The following is a 21054-nucleotide window of genomic DNA, read 5'->3' on the forward strand; positions in this document are numbered from 1 at the left end:
CATGACCCTCAGGGAGGCTGTTAGCCCATACTCCCAAGAATTCTTCGAAGCATTTTTGGCTACAGCCGTACTCAGCCTTGACTGCAATCAGATGCGAGATGGCATCCAGCTGAGATATTTTCGCACCCGCATAAAGAGGTTTCTTCAGCGAGGCCAAGACCTCCAAGAAGGCCTTTGCGGTTGCCTCCGGCTCCTCCGGTTCATTCTCTGAAGGTGTCGCATTTGCCGCTTCTACAACAATGACATCATCTAGCATGTCCCTGACCCCGTCGTCCTCATATCCATCGATGCGTTGTCGCATCACCTCCTCTTTACCACGGTCCTGCTCGGCTATGTTTATCGGCGGCATGTCAAAGTTTGGCATATATCCGTGCATGCGAAGGTGCTCACTCATGTCCGTCTGATTTCTACGGTGACGTCTGGCACATCTCGCACAGGGGCATGGTGGGATAATTCTCATTGGACGACAGAATATCTCCTTCAAATACACATCGGTTTTCGTGATCCACTCTGATGTTACTCGATTCCGACGGATAAAACCACTGTACATCCACTGATTATCTGCCATCCTCTGCTTTTTTGCAACCCACACAACATAATTAAGGATTCACTTAAATTAATCACATCAAATTTTCAATTTCTACCGCGTTTAATCCACCTACATCTCTAATAGGTAAAGATGGGTCCTAATCCCACCCGAGGATGTGTAGATTGAGTACGTTCTCCATTCTACCCCGTTCCGAGACAAAATTTCGGCAGCACATCCCCACCCGGTTGTGTTAGGTCAGCCCATAGGAACACTTTGGAGCAACATCCGGTCCAGACCCACAGCAAGATCCCCTCCGTGTAGACCCCACGCATCCGTTTCCCCCCTCAAAGTGCCGGCGGCGGCGCCGTCCGTGAGGCGGGCACACCCCGGACACGCGTGCCGGCCGTTTGCAACCGCCACAACACTTCCAGACTTGTGAGAGGCCGCCTATGCAAGATTTGGCGGCATGCTAGCCCCCGGAAGCCGCCGGCCACAGCCGTAGACGCGCGAAGGGCAATCCGCGTAGAGGGAATTTTTCGGATACTTCTCCATCACCAAAAATTATGAAAAAATACAATCGTTCCTATAGCACATGTGCCCACGTTGTGCAAAAAAACTCATGATTTTATCGCGCTCCGAGTATTTAGTAATATTGACGCCGCATCGCTACCGCAAAACGTCTACTACCGTGTCATCGCCGTCCGTGAGGGGTGGCCACGCCCCAGAGACGCGTCCCGCCTCTTCAGACATGCCACCACACCACCCCGCATGTATAAGGGCCCGGTGCGACGCTCCGGTGGCATTGCTACCACCCCAGTGCCCCCGTCCCGCCTAACCCTGTAGCGTTTGACCACGGGATCTAGCCCTTTGACTTTGCACGGACGGGCTTTGACCAGTGGACCTCCCCACCCGGTTGTGTTAGGTCAGCCCATAGGAACACTTTGGAGCAACATCCGGGCCAGACCCACAGTAAGATCCCCTCTGTGTAGACCCCACGCGTCCGTTTCCCCCCTCCAGGTGCCGGCGGCAGCGCCGTCCGTGAGGGGGGCACACCCCGGACAAGCGTGCCGGGCGTTTGCAACCGCCACAACACTTCCAGACTTGTGAGAGGCCGCCTACGCAAGATTTGGCGGCATGCTAGCCCCCGGAGGCCGCCGGCCACAGCCGTAGACGCGCGAAGGGCAATCCGCGTAGAGGGAATTTTTCGGATACTTCTCCATCACCAAAAATTATGAAAAAATACCAACGTTCCTATAGCACATGTGCCCACGTCATGCAAAAACCTCATGATTTTATCGCGCTCCGAGTATTTAGTAATATTGACGCCGCATCGTTACCGCAGAATGTCTACTACCGTGTCATCGCCGTCCGTGAGGGGGGGGCACGCCCCGGAGACGCGTCCCGCCTCTTCGGACATGCCACCACACCACCCCGCATGTATAAGGGCCCGGTGCGACGCTCCGGTGGCATTGCTACCACCCCAGTGCCCCCGTCCCGCCTAACCCTGTAGCGTTTGACCACGGGATCTAGCCCTTTGACTTTGCACGGACGGGCTTTGACCAGTGGACCTCCCCACCCGGTTGTGTTAGGTCAGCCCATAGGAACACTTTGGAGCAACATCCGGGCCAGACCCACAGTAAGATCCCCTCTGTGTAGACCCCACGCGTCCGTTTCCCCCCTCCAGGTGCCGGCGGCAGCGCCGTCCGTGAGGGGGGCACACCCCGGACACGCGTGCCGGGCGTTTGCAACCGCCACAACACTTCCAGACTTGTGAGAGGCCGCCTACGCAAGATTTGGCGGCATGCTATCCCCCGGAGGCCGCCGGCCACAGCCGTAGACGCGCGAAGGGCAATCCGCGTAGAGGGAATTTTTCGGATACTTCTCCATCACCAAAAATTATGAAAAAATACCATCGTTCCTATAGCACATGTGCCCACGTCATGCAAAAAAACTCATGATTTTATCGCGCTCCGAGTATTTAGTAATATTGACGCCGCATCGTTACCGCAGAACGTCTACTACCGTGTCATCGCCGTCCGTGAGGGGGGGGCACGCCCCGGAGACGCGTCCCGCCTCTTCGGACATGCCACCACACCACCGCGCATGTATGAGGGCCCGGTGCGACGCTCCGGTGGCATTGCTACCCCCCAGTGCCCCCGTCCCGCCTAACCCTGTAGCGTTTGACCACGGGATCTAGCCCTTTGACTTTGCACGGAAGGGCTTTGACCAGTGGACCTCCCCACCCAATTGTGTTAGGTCAGCCCATAGGAACACTTTGGAGCAACATCCGGGCTAGACCCACAGCAAGATCCCCTCCGCGTAGACCCCACGCGTCCGTTTCCCCCCTCCAGGTGCCGGCGGCAGCGCCGTCCGTGAGGGGGGGCACACCCCGGAGCCCCAAGACGGGCGTCTACGCATGCATGAACACTTCCACATATGCATCGGGACCCGTGCGATGTTTCGGTGACATAGCTACACCCTGAATCCCCCCACCAACCAGAATTCCTTCCGTGTCGACCGTTTCCCCCCTCCGTGACACGGCAATAGCGACGTTCGTAACGGGGGGCAATCATATACCATCGGGTATGTTTTTTTAGATAAGGCATAATTATCTTATGCAAAAACAAAAACTAAAATAAAGTAAAAATAACAAAACAAAGTAAAAATAAAAAAATAAAGTAAAATACACGTATGCCGACGGCAAGGCCGTCGGCATATCTGTGCACACACGGATGTTGTCCCACGGATCGATGACGTGACGTGGCACACGGATCGATGACGTGGCGAAGGGGCCTATGCCGACGGCTGTGCCGTAGGCATACCTCTGCCACAGATAACCAAAGTAAAAATAAAAAATTAAGTAAAATAAATGTATGCCGACGGCAAGGCCGTCGGCATATCTGTGCACACACGGATCGATGATGTGGCATGGCACACGGATCGATGACATGGCGTGGCACACGGATCGATGACGTGGCAGAGGGGCCTATGCCGACGGCTATGCCGTAGGCATACCTCTGCCACAGATATGCCGACGGCCGCCGTTACCGCCTGTCGGCGTAGGATCAACGCCGTCAAATGGTCAGCGCTGACCGGGCAGGTGGGCCCGGGCTATGCCGACGGCCTGTCCTATGCCAACGAGCCCCGTAGGCGTATCTCGGGCGGTCCCGACGGCCTCGTCTATGCTGACGGCCCCGTCGGCATAGATGGATGTATGCCGACGGCTATTCTACGCCTACGGCCTATCCTCGGCCGTCGGCATAGGTCCATAGATGCCGACGGGGGCCGTCGGCATAGATTTGGCCGTCGGCAACCCCAGTTTTTCTGGTAGTGTCCCGAGACGCTGCAACTTGGCAAAGGATGAATATCCGGTACGTATACGTACACTGAGAGATGACTTTGACCTGCAATCACCCGCTAATTGATTAAATGTCAGTCACTCCTAGTATAAGAGAAGCCGTACGTTGGGAACTGTCTAGAGACACAAGGCTAATACTAAGCTAGTAGTTTGACATCGATAATGAGGCCATCTGCTTCGTCATCCTGGCTCGCATGCGCCGTGCTCCTCCTGCCTATTATCGCATGGTGCTTTATGCTGCCATGCTGTGCCGCCAGGCCCAAAGGTAACCACCGGCGCATCCTGTTATTTTTTGTCTTTGGAGTTGATGTTCATGCTGGCGCTAGTTGTGATGTGATTTGCATCCCGGCCCATGGTGGTGTGCAGGCTTTAGTTTTCCAACCTGGTGGCGCGGACGAGGAATACAGCCGCAATCACCTATGCCTGGGAAATCGAGGGGACAGAACCATGACTACGCTCCGCTGCCAGAACTTGCACCGCCCGGGCCGCCGAAGAACCATTACTGCCAGGGGTGTGGCCATGACTACGCTCCACCGCCATTGGTGGGTGCGGCACTTGAGTCGCTCGGGCCGCCGGAGCAACATCATTGCCCGGGGTGTGACCATGTCTACGGTCTGCCTCCGGCAGGTACGCCACTTGCGGCGCCCGAGCCACCGAAGCAACAGGACTGCCCGGGGTGTGCACATGACTACGCTCTGCCGCACAAGGCGGGTACGGCACTTCCGGTACCATAAGAACCTACCCGACACAAGGTTCAGAACAACGTCCCACGAACCTTCACCCGGGGCTGCAACAACGGTAGAAGAGGAGAGATTGCCTGATTCAACCAACTTTGTACAATTATTAGTGGCATTGTATGTTTGGACATCACGAACTAGTTTCCTTCAATTTCAATTTTTTTTCCTCCTAGACAGTTTCGTTTTCACCAAAGCAAGCGTTTCGCGATTTTCCATTCGTTTTTTTTTACAATTCTTTTCCATTAGACGGCCAAGAAAGAGGAATAGCAACAATGCACATATGCAGTGTAGTGAAATTCAAACTACACGATAGATATACAACCAAGTCTTGTAGGGAATGGAAAGCAAGATATTTGTACCACAGTAAAATAAATTCACATCCAAATATTTTTTTAATTTTGAAAAAAAACCAAGAAAGACAAATATTGTTTGTAACAACACTCAACTGGGTTCTAGCAAATTACCTCAATATTTGTCCCCCGTGTTGCTCCCACGGGCGGCCTAGGAGGAAACCCTAGCTGCCGCCGACACTCGCCCTCCCCCATCCCTCTCCCTCGTCGCCATTGGATCCTCCTCTCGCTTGGAATCGGGTGGCGTGGGGCGCTCGATTCGGCGAGCGGTTGCACGTGGCACGCGCACCTGTGCGTGTGCTCGGAACGATGCTGCAACTCGGTTTTTTTTGGGGGGGGGGGGGGGGGTTCCTTTCCACCCGGATCTGGCCTCTTCAAGGGTTGTGGCTCGCTCAGACGGCGGTGGTTGTTGCCAGCAGAGCATGTGTCATGGCAGTGGTTGCAATTGTGGTCAGTGGTTGTCCTTTGGGTTGGCACAATATCCATGATCGATTGGCCTTTTGTCAAAGCCGGTGCTTGGGGTGAGTCACTATGACATAGGGGGGGGGGGGTATTGATGGACCTAGCTAGGACACTCACCATTGACTAGTAGGAGAATGATGAGTCCACGCTCATGTGTTTTTCTGGACTTGGCAGCCGACATGATGTTGTTATGTCTAGGATGAAATGCTTTCGGTGGCCTTCGGGTGTTGTTTCCCTCCTTGTAGGCGTCATTGTGAACTTCCCGTACTTCGTTCTAGTTATTCTTCATGCAAAAGCCCTAGATTCGTATTGGATCGGACAACGATGACGTCTCCAAAAAAAGTTGCCCCATTGGGGCAGTCTTTGTTGTAGTCATTGATCCCTGCCAGTCGTTTGGCATCTCCACTAGTAGAAAACAGGGCTTTGGTCACAGGGCAGTTTTCACATTAGCATCGGTTCAGTCACGAACCGGGACTAATGTGAGCATTTATTCCGGTTCGTGCGGCTAAGGCATTAGTCCCGGTTCACCTGGGCCCTTTAGTCCCGGTTCGTGCCACGAACCGGGACTAAAGGGTGCGATGCCCATTAGTCCCGGTTGGTGGCACCAACCGGTACTAAAGGTTAGACATTTAGTCCCAGTTGGTGCCACCAACCGGTACTAATGGGCTTTGAGGCATTAGTACCGGGTTCATGGCACGAACCGGTACTAAAGGTCCCATTTTCAAACTCCCCCCCCCCCTGACCGCCTTTTCAGTTTTAGAAAAAACAAAAGAAAATGATGGAAATGTCAATAAAATAAAATAAAATAAGTTTCTCATGTGATATGTGGTCTAGTTGTTGGGAAAATTTACAAATATGAATTTAGGGGGAACCCCGTTAAACATTTTCAAAATTCTCAAAAACCTAACAGAAAAAAGTTACGGGGCTTTTAAGATCTAGAGTGGAAAAAATCGAAAAAATTTCAAACTTACTAGTGGCGCACCATTTGCTAGGTGCGCCACTAGTAACAGAAAAAAAATATAGTTTCAATTTTTTTTTTGGAAAAAATGTGGTCAAATCTGGTCAAACTGTGGTCAAATAATGGTCAAACTAATTATTCTAGAATATTAGTGTTACTAAATAATTATTTCAGTTATTTCGAATTTTGGTCAAATATGGTCAAATTGTGGTCAAACTATGGTCAAACTGTGGTCAAACAATGGTCAAACTAATTATTCAAGAAATATTAGTGTTACTAAATAATTATTGTTTTTTAAAACAATAGATTCAAACTCAAACAGTGAAATGTGTCACTTCATGCTCAAGCAAAATTCCTGAAGGTTAATAGGATTGACATCTTACTATTGTTAGGAAAACAACAAGTGTAGACTTGGAAACGAGGGAGAATAGAACCCGGAAGTTAAGCGTGCTCAGGCTGGGGGAGTGGAAGGATGGGTGACCGTTCGGGAAGTTAGATGATTTGGAATGATGAGGGGTGGTTAGAGGATAAATTGAGCAGTGATGAGGGGTGGTGATTACAGACTAGAGATTAAAATAATTCAGAAATTTGAAAATCAAAAAAAAAATTCAAAAAAAATCATAAAATTTCCTTTAATCCTAAAGGTGGAGCTCCACGTGGCCGCGCCCTTTAGTCCCAGTTCGTGTAACGACCCTTTAGTCCCGGTCCGGGACTAAAGGGCCTTACCAACCGGGACAAAAGCCCCTTTTTCTACTAGTGCTCGTTTGTACCGCGTTTGGTTTGTTAGTTCTCCTTGGTTGCATCTGGTGGTGATGGTGGATGTGCTCTGTGGCGGCCGTCGACACCTTGGTAATCTTAGTTCTGTTGGCTATGCTACTGTTGTCCACAAGTCTATGAACTAGACAAATTAGATTAAATCTTGGGTGCTAGAATACATATTACAAACATAGACGATGAAGCTTTTTCTTTCTAATACATCATGCTAGTATGGCTACTACTTTTATATCTAATAATAACATCAGTCTGTCGCTTGACCATAATCTCATGGACTACAAATATAATACTTCTCTTCACTCATTCTACAGTAGGGTATAAGGCTTTACTAACACATATTGTATTAATTCTCTTTCAGATAGAAGATATGCGTGTCACAGAATCTGGGCATCTTCAGTATTACTTGGAGTATATTGACTATACTGAAGAAGGTAAGCAAATCTTTATATGCAACCTCTGTTTTTTCTTTTCTTTTGCACATGACCTTTTGTTTTTCTATAAGAGAGTATATTGACCAAGATTATAACTGTTGGTTTTCTGTACACCTGATATGATTACTCCCAATGCCCTTTGCAGCCAACGAATGGATTGGAGTCTTCCAAAAGAACCCATTCAACCAGGCATGCCTGGAAGGGAAATCAAATGGCGGTACTGAAATAATGTTGCGTCCTTCCTTCCCTCGGTAGTATAGGGGGCAACAAGCTCCTAAGCACTTTCCGAAGAGCGAGGTGATGGCACGTGTTCATGATGCCTGGAAAGTAGGTGATTGGGTCGACTGGCATAATAAAGATTGTAACTGTTAGTTTTCTGTACTCCTGATATGATTATTCCTGATGCCCTTTTCAGCCAACGAATGGATTGGAGTCTTCCAAAAGAACCCATTCAACCAGGCATGCCTGGAAGGGAAATCAAATGGCGGTACTAAAATAATGTTGCGTCCTTCCTTCCCTCGGTAGTATAGGGGGCAACAAGCTCCTAAGCACTTTCCGAAGAGCGAGGTGATGGCACGTGTTCATGATGCCTGGAAAGTAGATGATTGGGTCGACTGGCATAATAAAGATTGTAACTGTTAGTTTTCTGTACTCCTGATATGATTATTCCTGATGCCCTTTTCAGCCAACGAATGGATTGGAGTCTTCCAAAAGAACCCATTCAACCAGGCATGCCTGGAAGGGAAATCAAATGGCAGTACTGAAATAATGTTGCGTCCTTCCTTTCCTCGGTGGTATAGGGGGCAACAAGCTCCTAAGCACTTTCCGAAGAGCGAGGTGATAGCACGTGTCCATGATACCTGGAAAGTAGGTGATTGGGTTGACTGGCATAATAAAGATTGCTATTGGACTGGGCAGATTATTGAGCTGACCAGTAAAAATGTGGTTGAGGTAAACATTTACTCCCTCATTTACAAAAATATAAATATATTTGATGTTCTAGTTTTGTCCCAACTCCCAAGTCAAACTTCTTTAGGTTTAACAGAGTGTAGAAAAATACACAAACATCTGCCATGCTAGCTCCCAATAGCATTGTGGTTTGGCAATTTCAAATTCTCGGCACCAGGTCTAGGTTGTCCTCCTTCACTCTCACCCGTAACATGAAGCACCAATCAACAGTTCAACACAAGCAGGTAGCAGCAGCACAGGGAAGCAACAGAGTAAGCAAGCAGCAGCAGCGGCACATGAGCAGCATGGGGAAGTAACTAGCGAGCAGCTGCAGCAAGGGCATGACGAACAGGGGAAGCAAGCAGCAGCAGCTCAACAAAAAATCGATTCAAATAGATGAGATAGGTTGAGGTCACGTGCTCCAGCATGGTTGCCGTTGGGAGGAGAGGCTCCTGCACTTGGGGGATGGCTGCGGTCGAGTCCAGGCGGCGGCGGCGACTCCATACAGCAGTGGCGGTGGCGAGTCCAGGAGGTTTCCCAGCTCTCCCTTTTGTGGCGTCCGTGAATGCGACCTGCAAAAAAAAAAGGGTTTCCTATCAGGCCGAAGCGTAGTTGGGACTCCCGAGTCCCTCGCGTGTCCCCTATGTGTCCCAGCCGTGTCCTCTTTTTTTTTTTAATTCGTAATTCACGAAATATGGTAGGATACGCGTGTGTCCCCGTGTCCGGACATATCAGCACATGGACTTGGCAACTTCTGCCGTGTCCATACGTTTTAGTCTGGCGGTCCAGTTGTGTTACGGGCTGGTGACACACAACAACTTTCTTGCTGATGAAGATGACACACTGATAAAATGACATCAAATGAACTTTCATGCTGATTAAAATATGTTTAAAATATGAAGTGGGACAAATTGTTTTATCATTTGATCTCCATGTTTTCATGCTGACTATTGGTTTTCTGTCATAGCCAACATTATCAGAGACAATAACTCACATGTTCCTGCTTGACATTTTTCTACAGGTAAAATTCTTGGATCATCCCATGGGTGAAGGCCAGCAGTGTCTTGCTAAGAAAAAGGACCTGAGGCCTGCGCTTGATTGGTCCATCATTAAAGGCTGGACTGTACCTCTTTCGGCCGTAAGTTTCTAAGGTTTAGGTTCTAGCTTCTAAATGCATTTTGTTAATTAATTCATGCTTATTCTAGAAGGGAGTTGAGGCGATCCTTGACCAGTTATGGGTTAGTTCATGGAATCAAATGGATTCTTCTTTTTTGGATGGTCTACCTTATATTCCACAGTTTAAACCAATTTATTGTCTATTTTTGTAGACATCTTACAGTGTATCTATTTATGGTCAGGCAAAAGGGAAAAGCTGGCAAGCTGCTCATCTGGTTCATCCTAAATCTAGTACGGTTGATCTTTTGTGAAAAATATATGGCTGTAAATGCATACTAGGGAACTGGTGAAATTAAGTTTCATGTTGGCGTGGTGGTTTTCAGATGTAGAAGAGAGGAGCAGCACAGATGAAGATGAAGCGCTGGGATCTTCATCAACTGTCAAAACACATTCGTCGGACAGAAACATCGTATCTAAGCTAAGAAATCAGAGGATGGCGACACACGAATCATCAGACCCCAGTTGACGGCGTACCCGCAGTTCCTGTGGGCTACTGATATCTCCATCGGAGCCTGCCACCGTCGAACCGAATGGAAGCGGTTCCCGCCGGTACCCCTTTCGGGTCCGGAGGAACGCAGCGGAACAGCAGAGATGAAGCTGGTAACGCCGCACACTTGATGACCCCCACGGGGGTTTACGAGCATTATGGGATATACTTAGTGATATATACCACATGAGCTCTATATACATCGAAAATGGCCGATCGCTGTCTTTGCGGAATCGGCCACATAGGCATCTGGGCCATGATCCATTGACTGGCTGTTACTTGGCAGGAGTTGCATACTTAAGGCTGGTTGTTACTTGGGCTTGCGTTGTCTCATGTGGTTCTGAACCTCTGGGTCCGAATCACACTGAACAAATGCTAAGCCCCGTGATGAAAAAGGAAAAAAAATATACTTCTGTTTTTTTTACAGAACTGACACAAGTATTAAACGAGCAAATGGTACAGAATCATGGAATTTCCTATTGGATGATCTATTGGAAGCTTCTTCGTTTCTTTTCTTTCCTTTCATTTTTAATTTTAATTTTCTATCTTCAAATTTCTTTCAGATTTTTAAAAAATTGTTACGTTTTAAAGTTTTTTTCATAAATCTGAAAAATGTCCATGATTTTGATTTTCTTTTATACTTTCCAAAAAATGTTCAGAATTTTAGAAAATGTTCCCATTATAAAACAATCACAACTTTTTGAAAATGTTCATGATTCAAAAATTGTTTGCAAATGTATCATTTTTCCGGAGTTCGAAAAATGTTCACATTTTTTTTAAAAAATCCCAATTTTCAAAAAAATGATCTTGTTTTCAAATTTTGCTCTGTATGTTTATCTTCAAAATGTTAAAAACTTTTTCAAAATTTTGTTCAGAATTTCAAAGATGTTTCTGTTTTCAGAAGAATTCATAAATTTTAGAAAATGTTCATATTTCCATTTTTGCAGGAGTTTAAAAAATAATCCACAATTCAAAAAATGTTTGCAAATTTCAAAAAACTGTTCATGTTTTGAATTATTTTTTTCAAAAAATGTTCGGAAGGTTATTCAAAAGTTATTCAGAACTTGAAAAAATGTTTCAGTTCTAAAAATTGTTTACAAATTTAAAAAATTCTAATGTTTCCATTTTCAGGACTTTCAAACAATGTTTGTGTTTAAAAAATTTCTTTGGGAGTTTCATTTTTTTTCGCTTTTCCAATTTGTTTTTTGGATTTACAAACAATGTTTCCATTTCAAAAAAGTGTTCACGATTTTCAGAAAATGTTTGTCAACATTTAATGATTTGCGCTGCCTTAGAAAAATTGCGTTTGAAATTTCAGAAATTTTTGCGAATCTGTGCTGGGGTTTGTTTCTTAAGAGTCTGTTGTCTTAAAATCACTAAGGCTCAATAGCTCTGCTGGTTGTATCGACAATCTCTCAGGAGGAGATCCTTGGTTTGACTCCCACATTTGACAGATTTTTAAAATTATTTTTACATTGCCACGACGGCTAAATGGGCCGGCCCAGCCAGGGCTCCATGTGTGCGCCGCGACGGCAATTTGTCGCAGAGCGCGTCACATAGTTGGTCCCGAGAATCACAACTATTTCAACCTCCTCTCTCTACCTCTCATCCCCACGCTGGACCATGATGGGCTGGAGCCACAAAATTCAGATTAATACATCATCATAATTGACACGCTTTTGGGCATTTTGTTTGCTTCACTTCGCCGTGGATACGACCAGTGTCAGCGCAAACATTCCAACCCAACGCCAACGGCTACAATTGTCTGAAACTGGCAAGCCAAACACGACAATTGTATGAAGAGACAGGGGCGACCGGCAAATGGTGATAAGGCAAGCAAAGGATATGTGATACCTGATAAATGAAGTGAACACAACCTCTCTAGATTGCCAAATAATTAGCCAAGATCGGCTGTGGACTAGTTTTCAGTTGGGTATACACATTCCGTTGGATCATATTGACCAACGAGAACTAACTTCATCAGATTACAACCCAAGTACCAAGTAGGTTTGGCAATCTTAATTCAAATTTTATTCCTAGTATTTTTTTTATCATAATGATTTGGACGTTTTCAGTTGGGTTGGGTTACATAAACTGAAACTAACTTCATCAAACTAGCTTCAGATTTATATTTTTCATTCCTAGTGTAATTTTTTCTACCATAATGATCTATTTTAGAATGATTTGCTCTTCCCACTTTCAACTCTCAAGTAGGCGTTAAGTGGCATTAAACCTGACTAGGCTCTTCACCAAAATTTAGAGACTCCTCCTGCTGTAATGCTTGCCTTAAAAGCCTCATATATGGATGATTTTATCACTATATCCTGAAGGTTCCCACAAATATGCCGAGCCAATCAAACTTGTGGGATGTCATGTCTAGAATTTCCTTCCGGCATAACCAAAAATAGAACTAATTATGAAAGCCCACATAAACCAGACCTCTCCCGAGTATTTCTGCGTTTGACAGGGCCATTTCTAAACGCCCAGTCAACACTTGTTATATGTGGAAGAAATTCAGTTCCGTCTCAAAGTTCTCGTACTCAATTAGAGCATATCCCTGCATATATAGGAGAAGGCAAAACCTCACAAATATTTGTGTCAGCAACAATGACATGTCGAACGCCATTTTATTTTATACAAGTAACATTTTGAATGAAACGTTGTACGCAATAGTTCCACATCGAACCACATTTTAGTATTTGAAGTGTTTCACACATGATGGGCCTGACTTGTCAAGGGATTGTCGTGGCCCTTGTTCGACATTAATCCTTTGTCTTAGCCTCTACCACATCGATCGGAGGTTAGCTGCTACCACGTCGGATGCGTAATAAGGAAATGTGTGTACCACATGACATGAGAACCTCTTCAAATACTAAGATGTGGTTCAGATACTAAAATGCGTGTACCATAAGGAAAATGCAGATTAGCCGCATGCGAGGTGTCAGCGTCACCCTGAAGCGTGGAGCCATGACATGAGAACCTCTTCAAATAGTAAAATGTGGTTCAAACCTAACCATAAGCGTGTTTCAAATCTGGTGCATAACAGGCTCACAAAATAGAATGTAGTTCAACCCGTCACTGTATCGCAAATATCAATGGAATTTACTCTTTTCTTTTTTACACTCCGCAGCAACTTTGCTTGACCTGTTCAAGCCTGCAACTATAGCAATAGCATCTCGATGGGACGTGGATTTTTAGAGCACTTGCACCCCGACCCTGCTATCCTAGCTCTCCAATACTGCTTTAAGATCCGTGCGACACAACTAACTTTCTATATGAAATTTTTTCTTTTTTGTTTCTCCCACATAGAACATATTTTGAAGTTCAAACCTATGCAGCGTGGCAAAACTTTCTAACTAGAATCTAGAATAAATCCTTCAGATTTTTTTGTCCGACATAAATACTAAAAATATGATTCTTTTAATCAAACAAAACATATTTTGTATATTCTTATGAGACCATGATACTGGCTGTTACTGGGTAGAAGTTGCAAACTTAAAGGTGGCTATTACTTGGACTTGCGTTGTCTCATGTTTTTTTTTTTTTGAGAAAACCTGCGTTGCCCATCTGGTTTTGAGCCTCGGCGGACCCTATATGGCGCGCAGGGAGGCCCCTAGCACCGTAGCAGGCACCCCCTAGCTCCTCTGTGCACCTTCTGGGTCGGCCCATGTGGGGAGCGAGGTCCCCAATTTTTTTTCTTTTTTCTTATTTCTTTCTTTTTGTGTTTCATTTTTATTTTTATTTTTATATTTTTAACTTCTTCTCCATCTCTGTTTTTACTTCCTTGTTTTTCTTTTTTCTCATTTTCGTGATTTTTTTAAATCTTGTACATTTTTTTGTTCGCTGAATTCAAAACATGTTCATCTAATTTAAAAAATCTTCATGAAAATCAAAATTTGTTCACCATAATTTTAAAAAAATTTCATCCAGTTTTCAAAAAGTTCATCAGATTTTAAAAAGTGTTCTTAGATTGAGAATTTGTTCATCAAGTTCAAAAACAAAAAATGTTCATCTAATTCAAAAAATGTTCATATTAGTTAACAAATGTTCAACGAATTTTTTTAAAATATTCATCAAATTAAAGAAATTTTCATTCATTTTTCAAAATTTCATCCGATTTTTTCAAAATATGTTCTTGAATTGAGAATTTGTTCATCAAGTTTTAAAACTTCTTATCATATTAATTTTTTTTCCTTTGATAAAAAATGTTCATCAACATCCAAATTCATGAACATTTTTTAAAATTCGTGATCATTATTTGAATTCAGGGAATTTTTTTGGCTCCACAAACTTTTTTACAATTCCCATTTATTTTGAATTTTGAATTTTTTTCATAATCCTGAATTATTTAAAAAGCAAAAAATGAAAAAAAAATGAAAAAGAAAATAAGGGGCTCCCAGCTGCCGCTCATGGGCCGGCCCAAAATGGGCGCGTAGGGCAGCGTGGGGTGCACGCGCGTCCAATCCCTGGCGCGTACTGTGCCGTATAGGAGCTCCTCTGAACCTTCGGGTCCGAATCAGACTGAACAATTTCCAAACCGACCGACCGTTGTTTGGAATAGAGTAGTTTCACTCGTGAGAGTTGTTTCCTAAAATTTTGAAAAAATTAGAGTTTTTCAAAAGTTTAAGGCTCTATGGGAAGGGCACCTTCCCTTGATCAGTGGCTTCGACCCTCGTCGGGTCGAATGGATTAGTTCTGTAATATAGTTTCCCGCAAGGGGACATTACTTAACTGAACATGCCAAAATATTGCATTTGGCGTGGACAGGTGCATAGAATAAAGCCCATGGTGAGATATTAAAATAAAATATACTCCCTCTATTCTTTTATTTAAGGTATATTATTTTCAGCTCGGTGACAAGGGCACACAATTATAGACAAGTTAGGACAAAGTTACCCTTGACAAATTTGTTGATTTGTGGCAGGTAAATCAGTTAGTTCAAAAAAAATAAGAGATACATGCAATCGGTAGAGAGATAGTTTCTTTTTTTGCTATAAGAAGATATACATACAATGAGGAGAGAGATACTTTCTTTTTTTCGAAGGGCTAATAAGGGAATTGTGAGGAACTAGAAGAAATGCACCTTATATTCTGAAATTTTATCAAAAAACAAACACCTTATATAAAGGAACGGAGGGAGTATATCCTGATTTAAAAGCAACCGAAGACAAGTTAATTGAGCAAATGGTAGAGAATCACAACTCTTTTGATCCAAGCTGGACCATGAGGTGCTGGACCTACAAATTTATTTATTTTTTGCGAGGAAAAACTTCCAATCTATTCATCAATTGTTAAGATACTATACCAGAAGTAAAAAAAAATACATCCATGTCCATAGACCACCTAGCGACGACTACAATCACTGGAGCAGGCAAAAGGCGCGCTGCTATCATCGCCCCTCCCTCATCGGAGCCAGGCAAACCTTGTTGTAGTAGACAACACATCAAAACAGCAATCTTCACCGATGAAGAGAAGCGCAGATCAAAACTATCCAAATTCGAATTAATAGATCGCCAAAATTGAGATGTATATGAGCAATATATTGTTTTTGCATAGATCAGCGGCATTACATCCATTCCAATCCAACATCAACGACAACACACATCGATGGCCGGTTAGGCTAGTCATAGTGGGAGTAACTTAGGTAATAACATAGCGCACTCTAAGAAAATTTTGCTTATGTGGCATATGTAGTTAATGAGGAGAGATGTGTTTAGAGTAGCATAACACATTCCAAGACAATTTTGCTTATGTGGCAAGTATTTAATGATGAAAGAGGTGCTTATGGTAACATAATATGTTACTATAACATAGCGTTTCTCGAGGAAAAATGAGTCTATGAGCTAATAAATGAAGCAATCTATGATACTAGTACTATGTTACTTTGCACTATGGAGGTACTAATTTAGACTAGTGTCATGCATACGACACTAGCCTAAGTTACTACCTGGTCATAGTGGGGAGTAACTTAGACTAGTGTCATGCATATTACACTAGCCTAAATTACTATCTTCATAATTCAAAATAACATAATAATAGTATCTTAGATGGCTTCATTTATTAGCTTGTAGACTCATCTTATCTTGGAGAGCGCTATGTTACAGTAATATATTATGTTACCACCTCTCATTAATTACTTGCCACATAAGCAAAAATTTCTTGGAGTGCGCTATGTTACTAGCTAAGTTACTCCCACTATGACTAGCCTAAATATGTTACTGTAACATAGCGCTTTCCGAGAAAGGATGAGTCTATAAGCTAATAAATGAAGCCATCTATGATACTAGTATTATGTTACTTTGTACTATGGAGGTAGTAACTTAGACTAGTGTCATATGCATGACACTAGTATAAGTTACTCCCCACTATGACCAGGCTTAGCCACTACCATGTCGGATGCGCAATAAGGAAATGCGTGTACCACTTGGCATGCGAGGTGCCATGTGTCCATGACATGGACACATGACATGAGAACCACTTCAAATGTCTCCATGGGTCCATGTCTCCATGACATGAGAACCACTTCAAATGCTAGAATGTGGTTCAAAAATACAACCACACATGTGTTCAAAATCTGCCTCACAGGATAAAATGTAATTCAACACGTCACTGTATCACAAATATTCTGATTGCTCACAATGGAATTTACTCTTTCTTTTTTACACTCCGCAACAGCTTTGCTTGACCTGTTCAAGCCTGCGACTTTAGCATCCCGATGGGCCGTGGCGGAGCCACCGCCCAACGACCCTGGGCACTTGCCCGGGCTCGCTAGGCCTCGACAGCAGCGATCGATCCAAATTAATGAAGCGCTAAACATGTTCAGTAGCTTGTTTACTCGGGCAAAAATCAATTGGGCCTTCGATTCTCATATTTTCACGGCCCAACAGCAGTCTGCAGCCCATGCGGATACAGAAGACACGCGGGGGAATACCTGGGATGTACGGCTCGATCGCTAAAACTCCTTGTCTCTTGGTTTCCACACAAGTGGCGAGCGCGGGGACTGGCGGCTGGCGCTAAAGCCCTGGACGGCTAGACCCATGGCCGGCGGCTAACGGACGCAAGGCGCACTAGGAAGTCTACTCGTCCGGTCATCCCTCAACCCCCTCCTTCTTCTCATTCGATTTCAACTTCGGCTTCGTTCGGTAAGAAAATGAGAATCCTCCATCAGAATTAGGGTTAGCCGGCTAGGGATCCCTCGTCTCTGAATAATTTGTTCTTGCAAAATTAATTGGAAGGAGAGCTTCGTGCGCCAGCTCACATCTCACCGCACTTCTCTAAGTAGAGAAGAAAAAACAGATTACAGATTACTCTGTGCTTATTTTCAGGTCAGGGCCTCCGAAAGTTTTGATCCTCATAATTTTTCTCATGTATAAGTATTTATTTCAGGCAATGAATATGTAGTTGAACTAAATAACTAGCAACTGTTTCGTACATCTGATTTGTATTGGAGAAATTTGTTTGTCATGTTCGTTGAACCCTATCTTAAATTTAGGGAATTTATCATTGGGAACGATCATGAATTCGTGACTAGAGATAAATTGTCTTCGTTCGCTGCAGTATTCATGCAGTATTTATTACTTTCTAGTTGCTTACTCGGAATACAATATTTCTTTGATGCAAGTAGTTTTGTACTATGAACTTGTTACTTGTTGTAGCTCATTTATTATTTACTTGTTTAACAACTAACTTCAAACTTTATCATTAAATTTCAGATATGAGGGGGTTGAGCAAGCATTGAAAATGTGAAATGTGAAAGGTGTGCAACCGGAAATAGAAGTGGAGGCACAACCACCTCGTAACATTGCCAATGACTTTAATCCAAATGAGATTGAGCGTGATTCATGAAAGAAGAAACAAATTTTTTAGTATCCACCTAATATTCAAGACCAACTAAGAAGAGCATATGTATTGAAGGGCCCAATGCAACCAGATCTGCCTAAATTTCCTCATACTGAATTTGGAAGTTTACCGCAATGAGCACTTAGAAGGGGCATTTGCCTCATGATTTTCTTTAGTGCACTGTCAGTACTGTTCCTTCTAACCATCTCTATTCTTGCAAGCTTTCGATTTTGAATATATTCACATCTCACAACTTAATTTATTTTAATTGCGAATCCTTTTTTTATATTGTAGTGCCTTCTAAGACTTTGGCAACGTGGCGAGTTTGCCTCTATGCAAGATTCATTTTATGTTTTTCTTTTGGCAAAAATGAACAAGTGGGAGATGCTTTTGACCGCGGTGGAAGAAATTGCACAATCACATCTGGTGACATATGGTATGGATAGCTTTAATTTATTGGCAACATGGTGAGTTTGCCTCTATGCAAGGTTGGTTATGTATCTTTTGTTGTCATGTCTCAACTTTATTTGGTCTATGAAGTGGATATTGATATATTAGCTCACTTTAAAAATTAATTTTGTATGACAATTATGGTTATGTTTTCACTTCATTATTAATGGAGATTTGTGATTTGAAAGTTTGGTGGTATATTATATGTTGTGTATCGGAATACCTAGGGCTGGAAAAAAGCTCAAAACTCGTGAGCTAAACGAGTAGCTCGTGACTCGGCTCGAATCGACTCGAACTCGAAGAATAACGAGTCGAGCCGAGTTTAGTTTAAGATCATTTATAGACCAAGTTAAACGAGTCAATCTCATAGTACTCGTGTAACTCGTTAGGCTTGGTACAAAAGATCAGTCACTTCCAATATAAAAAAAGATCAGCCACTCAGCACCCTATGTCCCAGGAGCACAACACAAGGCCTAACCGTTGAAGGCCCAACCGCCTAGGAGACTCATGCATTACAAGGAAATTACTATTGTTTAGTGATATATATGTTTAATATATACATAATAATTTTTATAATGTTTGAGGGTTTTATGTTCATATTTTTAACAAGCTTAACAAGCTAAACGAGTCAGCTCGTGAGTTATACGAATCGAGCCAATCTTGAATTTGAGCTCGTTAATAATAACGAGTCGAGTTGAGCTAACTCGTTAATGAAACGAGCTCTAGCGAGTCGAGTCGAGCTGGCTCGACTCGGCTCGAATTCCAGCTCTAGGAATACCTGAACTTTTATTTTAAGATTATACACATAGTCTCAACTTGCCCAGGCTCTACAAAAGTTCTGGCTCCGCCACTGCCGATGGGCATATTATTCGCGAGGATTGGACCCAAGACGAATCGTGTAAGTACGTGCCGTACCGAGAGAGACGACATTGACCTAGAACCACTCATTCCTTGATTAACTAATGCCACTGCTAGTTGTGTGATTCGCATGCGATGGTGGGTTCATGCAGGGGCAGGCTATAGTTTTCCGGCATACAGTGGCCCACGCCACCGCAGCCTGGCTCCGCCAATACGCGAGGGCGATGGCAGCAGCGGCAACGGGGTGATAGCGGTGGCAGTGGTAGCAGTGGCCCGTCTGTAGTTGGTGGCATTCTGGAACATTCGCCACAGTTTCCGCTTAATTGTGGCTTCTATCTTAGAAGAAATAGAAGAGCTAGTTTATGATTTTTCTGTTTTTAAAATCCAGCATGTAAACAAGTCAGTTTACTTACAGGCACATCTTTATGCAAAATGTGCTTGCACTCTGAATGCGACCGAGAGTTGGCTCGACAAAACACCATATTTCCTGGTAACCAGGTTGTTGGCTGATTGTCCGGGGAATACTTTCGTGGAATAAAGCTCTCTGAATTAATCGCAAAAATAATAATAATAAAATCTGCCTGTTCACAGTCGAATTTACTCTTTTTTTTACACTCCACAGCAGCTTTACTTGACCTGTTCAAGCCTGCGACTATATATAGCATCTCGATGGATTAATGAACAAGGCTCTGGCATAGGATTCGGACCCAAGATGAATCGTGCCCGTACCGAGAGAGATGACCTTGACCTAAAACCACTCGCTTCCACCTATAGTTTTGGCAGGAGTAGCATAAGAAACGTGATTAGTGCCACTGCCATTTGGTCAGAGAGCTGCCTAGAGTGAATGAGAGAAGAAGCTTTGACATCGATCGGTAATGAGGAAGGGACCTTTTCCTTCTTCTCCTTCTTCGTCCTCGCTCCCATGTGCCGTGCCAATCTTCCTCGTGGTAATTGTATGCTGCTGCTCCCTGCTGCTACCCTGCTCTTGCTCTGCCGCCGCCGACCAAGGTAATGGCGTGTTCGGAGAAAGGTAGCCGCCAGTTCCTGCTGTTTTTCGTTGTGTTTGCACTCGATGTTCATGCATGCTGCAACTGGCACTGGTTGTGTGATTTGCATGCGATGGTGGTGTTCATGCAGGTGCGGGCTATAGTTTTCCGGCAGGGGGGCGTGTACCAGTTTACTCGCCGACGCCACCCCAGCCCGGGCCGCCTATACACCAGGGTGGTGGCAGCAGGAGTTATTTACCCAAAACCACCACATTATGGGTTAGGGTAACAGATCGGTATCACATTTCAGGCAGGTCACACAAAACCACCAACAATGGGTCTAATTTATAACACGGAGCACTGACGCTGCGTTTTAGCCCCGAAAACAGCGAATCCGACAGATTGGTCCCGCATGTCGGGCTAACATGGCGCCTGTTGACGGACGCCGTTAGACGGCGAGAGACGGCCGTTTCGGCGCGCCCGTCTACGAGGTCAAGCCGTTCCCTTCCCCCGCTCGATTCAATCCAGTCGATTCAGTCCTTCCCCGCTCCGCTCCGATGGCGACCAGCTCCAGCGGCGACGGCGCACACGGAGTCCACGGAAGCGGCGACGCCGCACTCAGCGGCGAGGGCCTTGGTACTACTTCAGGGCAGAAGCTGTTGCGCTCGCAATGCGGGGTCATCGGCCCCCACACCGATGGCGGCTGCAACC

General features: G+C 44.6%; 1 protein-coding gene across 1 annotated transcript; it reads left to right on the plus strand.

The window, feature by feature from the left end:
* Window positions 1-3557: 3557 nt before the first annotated feature.
* Window positions 3558-10525, plus strand: LOC125547508 (uncharacterized). The gene is made up of 9 exons (XM_087545741.1): window positions 3558-3741; window positions 4145-4152; window positions 7527-7599; window positions 7745-7816; window positions 8015-8086; window positions 8285-8550; window positions 9569-9685; window positions 9906-9954; window positions 10047-10525. The coding sequence occupies exons 1-9, from the start codon at window positions 3558-3560 to the stop codon at window positions 10187-10189; spliced, it is 984 nt and encodes a 327-aa protein (XP_087401867.1). The 3' UTR covers window positions 10190-10525.
* Window positions 10526-21054: the final 10529 nt, after the last annotated feature.

This window comes from Triticum urartu, chromosome 3A, assembly GCF_056163025.1.
Source record: "Triticum urartu cultivar PI428250 chromosome 3A, HENAU_Tu73, whole genome shotgun sequence".
NCBI classification, from domain to species: Eukaryota; Viridiplantae; Streptophyta; class Magnoliopsida; order Poales; family Poaceae; genus Triticum; species Triticum urartu.